The sequence below is a fragment of the Pteropus alecto genome, unplaced genomic scaffold (assembly GCF_000325575.1).
Source record: "Pteropus alecto unplaced genomic scaffold, ASM32557v1 scaffold75, whole genome shotgun sequence".
NCBI classification, from domain to species: Eukaryota; Metazoa; Chordata; class Mammalia; order Chiroptera; family Pteropodidae; genus Pteropus; species Pteropus alecto.
The window spans coordinates 28442603-28452493 of NW_006440638.1; the positions used below are offsets into that span (position 1 = coordinate 28442603).

Sequence of the window (9891 nt, forward strand, 5' to 3'; positions counted from 1 at the left end):
ATAATCCTGCAATAATTTCCTGTCTCTCTCAGGATAAAAATCCAAATCTCTCACCATGGACTACGTGGCCTGCCCTGCTCTCTGCCTCCAGCCACGTTGGCCTTGGATCAGTCCCCAGTACTCTCGGTGTTCCTCGAGCTGGGGACCCTCCCCATCACCCTCCCTTTATGACTCTTCCTCACCCTTGTCAGGAAGAAGCCCCCAGCAGAAGGAACAACCCATTTCCTCCTTTATGTGACCAGAGGGACAGTGCCCTCAGAGCCCCCTCATGATCCCAGGAGCTTCGCCTCCCAACAGCCCCAGGCCCCTGCGCATCTCACCTGCTGAAGGACGCGGGCTCGGGAGGTCAGGGCGGCGCTGTGCTGAGCAATACCCCGCTGGGAGGCCAGAGAGATCTCCCGCAGAGGGAAGTTGACAAGGGGGTACACCTGGGGAGAGAGACGCAGCCACTTCACTACTCTGACCCAGCGTCAGCACCTGGAGCCTTAGCAATCCGATACAGACGGATGAGAGAAATAGCCCAGAGCAGGACGGGTCTGAGGCCACGCAACCAGCAGACAAGACATAGTTAACCTCCATAGACCCTTGATTATCCATGTTACAGCCTCGGGAGTTCCAAAAAGAGAAGGGGTTTGTGGACAGAGTACTCCTTCACCTGCACCCCGCCCAGTGACCCAGCAAGCCTTGGAGGCTGCCTGACTTGGGGTGAGGTGCAGGGCTTCCTCAAGGGGCTGATGCCTGCCTTAAGCCTTTAGGAAGCCAGAATGATCAGAGCAAAGAAAGAAGGCTGAGGAATAGTATTCGGCCATAAAAAAGAAGGAAGTCCTGACATTTTGACAGAATAGATGGACCTTGGAGGTATTATACTAAGTAAATTAAGTCAGACAAAGAAAGATACATATAGTATGATCTCACTTATATGTGTAATCTAAAAAAATAAAAATAAACTAAACTCATAGATAGAGAAAACAGATCCGTGGTTGCCAGAGGGGCTGGGGCAGGGAGGGGGTTGGATAAATGGATGAAGGGAGTCAAACAGTACTAACTTCCAGTTATAAGATAAATAAGTCCTGGGATATAATGCATGCATGGCGACCTATAGTTAATAATATTGTATTGGATATCTGCAAGTTGCTAAGAGAGTAAAAAAGTTCTCATCATAAGAAAAAAATTGTAGCTATGTATGGTAACGAATATTAACTAGACTTATTGTGGTAATCATTTCATAATATATACAAATATTGAATCATTGTACACCTGAAACCAATATGATGTATGTCAATTATATCTCAATTTTTAAAAATGCAAGTTACAAAGTGAAAGAAGCCAATCTGAAAAGGCCACATACTGTAAAAAAAAGTAAGAGAGACACACAGAGAGAGAGAGAGGGTGACAGAGAGAAAGCGGGAGAAAAAAGGCTGAGCACCTGACCCTCTCAGATAAAATGGCACCGGGACCCTGCTCAGGCATCCCATAAAGACCAAATTCCCTGCCCAAGGCCCACAGCAGGGGTCAGCAAATCTTTTCTGTAAAGGGCCAGATAGTAAATATTTTAGGCTTTGTGGGCTATCAGGTCTCTGTCTCAATTACTTGACTCTACCCTTATAGCACAATAGCAGCCACGGACAACATAAAAACAAACAGGCATGGCCATGTGTCAATAAAACTTTATTTACAAAAGCAGGCTGAGGGCTGGTGTTTGCTGACACCTGGCATACAGGACCCTCCCTAATCTGGCTTCTGGCACCTCTTTTGTTTTAGCTCCTCTCTCCGCCCAGCCCACTGCCCTTCAGCCCCGCTGCCCTCCGGCTGTTCCTCAAGTCTCTGCCATGCCGTTCCCTCCGCTAGACACCCTTGCTCTGATGGCCACATGGCCCACTCACCCACTGCACTGCATTCAGGTCTTTGCCCAGTGTCACCTCCCTCCCCTCAGCTAAAACATTACTCCCAACCCTTCCTGTCTCCTCACCCTGCTTGCGTATTTCTTAATGACCCTTACCACCCCCCACATTGTGATGAAATATGATCTTCTCCCTCACCAGACTGAGATCTGCAGAGGGCAGGGATTCTGTTGGACGGTATCCCCGGGCTCAGAATGGTTCCTAGTGTAGGAGAAGGGTCTCTAGGTTTGTGGAAGGGAGAGAGGGAGGAGGAAAGAAGAAGGAGGAGGGAAAAGTGAGAAAGGAAGAATTGAGTATGCGAAATTCAAGAGAGAACTGGCCCCTTGGGGTCCCGGCAGCCTCTGTCCTGCCTGGGCAGCTCTGTTCCCACCCAGCCTATCTTTCCAAATGACTGCGGCCCCCACAGAAAGCCAGAAGAGCCAGAAGAGGAACCTAGTTTCTGTGAGGTGGTCTGCAAAACCCTCCTTACCATCGTGTTTTCATCCTTAAAGAGATTTTCTCCTTTGGCCTTAGCTAGGAGCTCCCCAGGGCAGTTCAGCTGGTGCTCAGACACAAACTCAAACAGACTGTTCTTCCTGGAGGTGAAGAGGATGTGGGGCGGTTAAGAACGTGGTTTGGAATGAGACCTGAGCTGGAAGGCTTGCGTTTCTACTGGGGAGACCTCACAAAAGTTCTTTAGCCTCTGGGTCTCAACGGCTTCAGTCATAAACTGGGAAACTAGTAAAGCACTGACGGCTCCATCCTATTACCTCATTTCATCATCACCTGTGAAGTGCTTAACAAGGTCCCCAGTGGGAGGAACCCTTACTATCTGGGAGCCTTCTCTAACGTGGGGCTCTCTTCCAAGACAGGAACACCCAAGCTCTGAGTGGCTGCTGCACTAGAGAGTGGTGATGTCAGAATGTGAACTCAGGTCTGTCTGTTCTAAAGCCCACCAGCATCCACCACCCCATGCAGCCTCTTCTTGGGCATCTCTGCCTTTCCCAAGATGCTTTAAGCCCTTTTCCCCCAGCAGGTCCCTGCACCGTGAAAGCCCCAAGCAAGTGCAGTTTCTCCGCAGCAACCAGTTTGGGCCACATCCCCCAGGTATCCCACTGGGCCCCGGCGTGAGACACTGCCACATACCACATGATGACCAGCTGGACGAAGTGTAACAGTTTCTTCTCCCCTTTGCAGGTGGCACAGGTCTTGTTTCCTCTCCCTGAGCAAGTGCTGCACCTGAGAGGGACACATCGTTGGCACCACTCACACTCATGGGTTCCTGGTGGCTTCCAGAGGCCCCCCCACTCCAAAATCCTTCCTCATGCAGGTGGACCGTGGTGGGCGTGAATTGCTTCCACCTGCCCACCATCTAGATCTCCTGCTGCTGGTGGCCAACCACAACTTCCCTTTGGAGACCACTCCTCTCCCACCCAGTCTGCCTGGTTCATGGGCTTGCCCCCCTTCTGTGACCAGCTCGGGACCTCTGCCTGGCCAGTCAGCTTATTCCACCTCCCTGGTCACAGTGGCTGATACAAACATGGGCACGTGACCCAGGTGAGTGCTGTGAGATCCACCCTAGAACCTTTGTTCTAACTTTTAGGAAAGAGACATTCTTTTCTACTGAGATTACTAAACTTAGAGCTGCTGGCAGTCCCCTCTGCCACCACAAGAGACAACTTGCCTGAGAATAAAGCCAACACAAAGGAAAGCAGAGTGAGGAAAAAAAAGACATTGTTTGCACCTGGATCCAGCTGTACCTGCAGCCACACCAGAAATGTACTCCTGGACTTTTCTGTTACATGAAAGTATAAATTTACTTTTCTGCGAAAGCCAGCTTGAATTGGATTTCTTTCACTTGTAAATAAAAGAAATCAGACTTTCTTTCCAAATCCAAGTCCTTCCTTATCAACCAAGGTGGCAGGTATACCAAAGCTTCACCATTTGGCTTCTTAGAAGGATGGCGTGGGCCTCAATGAGCCAAAAGTATCATTAACCAATTAACCAACACAACTTCGAATAGTTTTACTCCTCATGGTTTCCTGTTTCCCTTTAAAATTTGTAAGTTCATTAAAGGACATGATTTACAAAATGCAACGTCCCACTGTTTGCAAAGCCCTGTGAGCGAAGATGGAATTTCGTTGATTGTTTAGTCAATCAACCAGCCTTCGCTGACTTCTCTCTCCTATATTCATGCTCTACAATGAGTTATAAATAAGGGTTTGCCCAGGCCCCAGATTCTCAGAGAGTTAAGAATCTCACCTTCGGGTGGATTTCCATATTCACTTCCCCACTACGTGAGCAGGAACAGGTCTCCTCTCCTTCACTGCCTCCCTTCCTTCCTGCAGTGCCTTGTTCCTTATACCCGACCCACAGATGGCTTGATGAGTTCCAGTATTTTCCAGAAGTATCAGGCCTTAGTAAAAGCCTGTTCACTCCACAAAATATTTACCAAGCACCTACTATGCATAGAGCTCTGGGGACAGGAGTGACAAGACAGAGTGGGTACCTGCTGGCCTTCCGGAAGGGAAGACAATGAAAAGCAAGAAAGCCAGGGATATGCTCATACCTGCGCCTGCCAGACCCCGAGCACATCTGACACCTCCGGGGCTGTTTGGCTCTGCGCTTGGCTCCGCTGCAGGATGGACACCTCACCTGCGGACACACCACAGCCTCAGCCCCTGCTGGCCTCCCAGGGAAGTGGAGCAAAGAGCATCCCGAGACTTGGTTTGAATTCTAGCCCAGTGACCTTGAGCAAGCCCCTTCCTCTCCCTGGGCCTCTGCCCCTTCATCTGTAAAATGGGAGGGTTGGATGTAGTGTATCTTTGGAACTTTCCAGTTGTACCTTTCGAAAACTCTACATTCTTCCATCGCTGTTTCTCCTGGGACATCAGCCTCTCCTGCTCCTCTCTGATCCCCATGTTCCCTGGGACTGTCCCCTAACTAAAAGGCCAGGGCCAGTGGGAGCAGGAAGAGGGGTGGGCTGGCTGAGGGGCCTGCTTTCGGAGACGGGGATCTCCATCTTGGAAAGGCCCCCAGAGGTGATCCAGGCAATGCACCCACTAGGTGGGCCCTGGAGACATTTCAGAAAAAGCCTGAGGGAGGAGGAAGAGGGAAGAGAGGAGCAGGGGTGGAGGAAGGAACAGAAAAGTCCACAGGGAGAGGCTCTGGGAAAGCCATGATGCAGCAAAGGGCAGGAGAGTACGGGAGAGAGACCACCGGGGATGGGCCACAGGTGGGGTGTGAGGGGGTGGAGGAAGTGAGGGGGTGGAGGAGGAAGGAGGGTACCAAAAGGGTGGAAGGGCCGTTGGGTAGAGGGAAGGACTTAAGAGTGACAAGTGGTCAGTATGTGTCCAAAGGATTAGGTGTAAATGGGGAGCGCTAAGAACACTCCCAGGATGGTTAGCAGCTCTGAAGGTTTCTGAAAAGAAGGCTGATGCCACCAGAGCCTGACTGTGTGCTTAGGGGCTTGTACCAGGTTGAATAGTGTGCCCCCTCCTCCCTGTCACCAAAATTTACACCCAACAGAACACCAGAAGGTGGGAAAATGGAGGCCCATAGAGGGAGGAAGCCTCATCTAAAGTTAGCTGTTAGTGTAGGGAGTCCCAGGCCCCCGTCCAGCCCTCTGTCCCTGGTGGCCCCACCCCTCCCACAATCGCTTACTCACCAACAGCCACGCGTGACTTACCATGCCGGCCCCATGGCAGCCACTGCACTTGTAGCGCCCACGACCATGGCATTTGTGGCACTCCTGAAGGTGAAACTTCCCTTGAATCATTTCCCAGGCACCAGCAGCTCCTGGTTCCACAGCCCCATGCCCAACCCCATGATGTCACCATCCCAAACAGAGGTGCAGCCCTCCAGAGCCAGGGTGGGAAGATGGCCATTCCACAAGACCAGGATTCCAAAGGGCCTTGAATGCCCCAGCCCAGGCTGCCCCGGATGCCAAGAAGGGAACACTGGCTCTCCAAGTCCCACACCCGAACTCATGCTCCCAGGCGAAACCACAAAAACCAGCATCCTTCACTCATTTAAGTAGCTACAGCAATCTATGGGAATAGAAGCCATAAAAAATGGACAGATTGTTGTAAAAGGCAAGGGGCTAGCTGTTGGAATTTAATCACTGAATCCAAATAGCTTTTTCACCCTCGAGAAAAGAGCGGAACACTTTCTTGACCTCTGAAAGTCCTACCTATCTTATAACGCTATGAAAACACACGGGGTAAAATTACATGCTTGAATCAAATTCTAAAGCGAAAACAGTGCTCGCTTCAGCAGCACACACACTAAAACTGGAACGATGCAGAGGAGACTAGCACGGCCCCCGCACGAGGATGACACGCAAATTCGTAAAGCGTTCCATATATTTTGTTGGATTGTACATTTGAAACTTATAGGATTTTGTTAATCAATGTCACCCCCCCAAAAATAAATAAAATAATAATAATAATAATAATAATAATAAAGTGAAAATAAGGCAGGTAATTAGACAGGAACATAAGATAAAATATCTCAGTTTTTATAATACATGAGGTTACCCTCGCTTCATGTCATGATATTTCCATAAAACAGGATAGAAGTTAATTCTGTTTCCCTCTTGACTTCCATGAAAAATTCCAACCATGTTTTAACTTTGTTTCATTCAGCACATCAGCTGCTTACTATCAAGCAAAAATAAAAAAAAAAAAAAAAGATAAAAAACACTAGGTCTAGGAATGTGAATGCTCACTATTTAAAGCTCGTGACAGTTTTATAAATGGGATCGTTTATAAAACTATGGGAATTTGCTATTCCCATAGCAAAGGGAATATATAGCCAAGAAAGAAGCCAGTAACCTGGATTTGCGGTTTTCCTTTTAAAAGGATAAAGTTTGAGGAAACGTACAGTGCCTGGGAAACCGGCTCAGAGAGAAGGGCCAAGGTTCCAACAATCGTCGTTACCTTGACCAGTGATGAGTGAGGGACTTGGAACTTCCTGGTATCTTCCTGAAACATTGGGGGAACCTGGACCTTGATGTCCCAAAGCCTGGGGGAGGTTCCTCTTCGTGGCCCATCCACTGAATGGTCTGACACAGAATAGGATCACTGTAAAAATAGCAAGGCTGCCAGGACAAGATTTCGCTTATTCACCAAATACTATGCCTCTTTGCTGGGTGCCAGGCTAGACCCTGAGGCTACAGAGACAGGCAGATAAGGATCCCTCTGGAGTCAGTGATTCAGCACCTGAGCTGTGGGTTTGAAAACACTTAGCTGTGACTCCTGGTCCTTCTACTTCCTAGCTACATAACTCCAGACAACTTAGTTCACCTCGCTGACCTTCAGTTTTCTCATCTCTGCAATGGGGATAATGGTTGCGCCCTACAGGATGGTAATGAAAATTACGTAGAAGACATATAAATACTTAGCACAGGACAGGCACATGGTGAAGGCTCAATAAACAAGCACTATTATCACTATCGTCTCCATCCCCACCACTTTCTCTTTCTCCTCCTTCACTCAAGAAGACAGACACAGCTACAACCACAATGATAAGTGCTTTGGACAAGAGTTTCATACAAGAGAAACAAGAGTTTCTGAAAAGCCCAGGAGACTGGCTCATTCTGCTGGGGAGGGAAGTGTCAAGTGAAGAAATTCTGAAAGGCTTCATAAAATAGGTGACTCGTGAGCTGAGTCTTGAAGGACAAACTGGAGTGGTCAGCTGAGAAAACAGGCACAGCATAGGGCTCCCCAGATAGAGAACCTTGAATCCTCTAGTGGAATTCCACAGGACGTAAGATGGCACAGTGAATGGGGGCCCAGGGACCTAGTGACTCCGGGAGGTGCTGGGATGGCCTGGGAGGCCGGGAGATGCCCAAGCACACAAGCTGCCTTTGCAATCTAGCCCCACGTGGCAGCATCACCCTGTGGCCGAGGCAAATGCTAGGCTTTCTCAGGACCTTCTACAAACAATTTCCTGGTTGAGAAACCTTTGCTAAAATCAGCACTGACAGGTCTCTGAGATGAAAGCCCACTCTCTCATTTTTCAGGGGGTGGGAAACTGAGGCCCTGAGCAGAAGAGCATCTCATTCGAGGTTAGTGGCTAAGACTAGCCCCTGGCATATTTGCTCCCAATTAAACTGACTTTAGACAACTCACGAGTGAAGGGTTGAAATGTCCATTCGCTTATCCTGGATTCACTGAAAGTCTCTAGTCGATACTGTAGAGAAAAAGACAGCACATTTACACGTGTGCCCTTTAGGAGGACAGAGCATTATGCACATAGAGGGAGCTCCCCGCCTGCCAGGGCTCCGTGGGGAAACCAGAAGGACCCCTGCATGGCACCTGGGAGCTGCTTAGAAGAGGCTGGCAACAGTGATTTCTGTTCCAGATGTCCTGGCACATCTGTAGGGAGGTCAGTTGGCCCCAGGAAATCTCTCCTGACAGGCTCACAACTGGGGCAATTTTAGCCCCCCATTTCTTTATACATAGAAACATTCTCAGAGGCACGTTTTGGAGCAGTAATTGCCCTCTGACAGATGCAGGCTGCTGGAATCCACTGCCACGAGGCTCCCCTTCTGGAGGAAATTATCCGCCTGATGTCAAGATACTCCTTCTTGGTCCTCACCCACAGAAACACAAAATGGGAAAGGATCTTGGAAATCACCTGGCTCCTCCTTTTTCATGTGAGGAAATAGAGACTCAGAGATGTCAGTTGACCTGCCCAAGGCCAAACAGCTACGCATGGGCCTCTTCCCCCAGATCGCTGCTCTAACCACTCCCTGGGAGCCTTGTCTGATTTCTATGTGATGGTGTGCTCCCCAGAAAATGGCTGTGCCAGGGACACTAGAAAATGTGAACTTAGAAGCTACCTCTCGGCCCTGTCAATGCAAAAGGTGACGTAGGTGCCTGTTGCAGCCCTGATTGTGGTCTTGGTGCAGGATTTCCCTGGAGCGTCAGGCTCTGGCGAGGAGTAGATGATTCCTCGGCACAGACATGACTTGGGGAGGCAGAGGAAGCTGGGATGAAGGGAAGTGGAGGGACCTCTCCCAGTCCACCCCGTGTAGAAGCGGGTCAGCCTTGTGTTTGAGGACATGGGCTTTGGTGCCAGCTAACCTGAGTTTCAATCTAGCCACATATTTTTGGACAAGTACTTTCACCTCTCTAAACATCCAATTCCTCCTCTGTAAACACCTACGATGTCGGTAGCTGTGAGGATGTGATAAAGCATACATGTAGCATGCTTTACGTGATGCCTAGCACATTCCAGCTTTTCAGCGATTGATAATAACTACTCCTTGTATTATTATTACTCAGACTTTGAACCAGGAAAGTCACAGAAGGGACTTCAGTGTCACTTCCATTCACACACGCTGCCCTCGCCCCGGGCTCCCTTCTCCCAGCTTACATTACGTGAGCCTCTGCCAGGCCAGACTCCTTACCCTGCACACACTCTGCTGCTTCAGCTCCTGGATGACGAGGTTGCCAGCAGCCGCACTGCCGTAGCAGCATTTGGAGTTCACAAAGCTGAGAAGGGCTTCACGTGCCACCTCCTCCGTCACCACGGGGACTCTGCTGGGGAAGGAGCAGAGAGGCAGTGGGGTCTGAGCAGGGCCCGCGGGCTCATCCGGGCCAGGCAGCCCCCTCATTGTGCAGACAGAAACCAGTCCACAGTAGTGGGAATGCAATCAGGAGATTAACTAGGAAGGGCATCTTGGTGAACAGATACAGGGGCTGGGAAAGTGGCAGGTCTTTCTAGAAGACAGCAAAACCACTTTCTCTGAAGTGTGGTGCTCAGGAGAAGGGCTGATAGAACCTTAGAACTCAAAAGGAAAAAAAAAAAGATAAATTATGTCATTTTACAGATGAGAAAAACTGAGATCCAGAGAAGATGTCACATAGCTAAGGAGGTGGAGTTAGGTGAAACGAGGTTCCCGCCCTAGGGGAATGGGATCTCAGCCAGAGGAGCTGCGAACAACTTCATGGGAAGACCCCAGCCAAGACCCAACCAGCAGCAGTGCCCACAGCGACTCACC

The 9891-nt window shown here is 49.6% G+C and overlaps 1 protein-coding gene and 1 non-coding gene across 2 annotated transcripts in view; one reads left to right on the forward strand and one right to left on the reverse strand.

Annotated features, from left to right (window-relative positions):
- Positions 1–9891, reverse strand: part of SSUH2 (ssu-2 homolog (C. elegans)) — a 24736-nt gene that overhangs the window by 4229 nt on the left and 10616 nt on the right. Inside the window, exons 4-11 of the mRNA XM_006917572.1 lie at positions 9298–9427; positions 8015–8075; positions 6821–6945; positions 5569–5631; positions 4450–4535; positions 3027–3119; positions 2371–2476; positions 321–428 (exon numbers count right to left, since the gene is read on the reverse strand). Of these exons, the coding sequence (XP_006917634.1) occupies positions 321–428; positions 2371–2476; positions 3027–3119; positions 4450–4535; positions 5569–5631; positions 6821–6945; positions 8015–8075; positions 9298–9427 (772 nt within the window). The remainder of the gene's footprint in view (positions 1–320; positions 429–2370; positions 2477–3026; positions 3120–4449; positions 4536–5568; positions 5632–6820; positions 6946–8014; positions 8076–9297; positions 9428–9891) is intronic.
- Positions 6143–6249, forward strand: LOC112484488. The gene has a single exon (XR_003048026.1). It is a non-coding gene; the product is annotated as a U6 spliceosomal RNA (small nuclear RNA).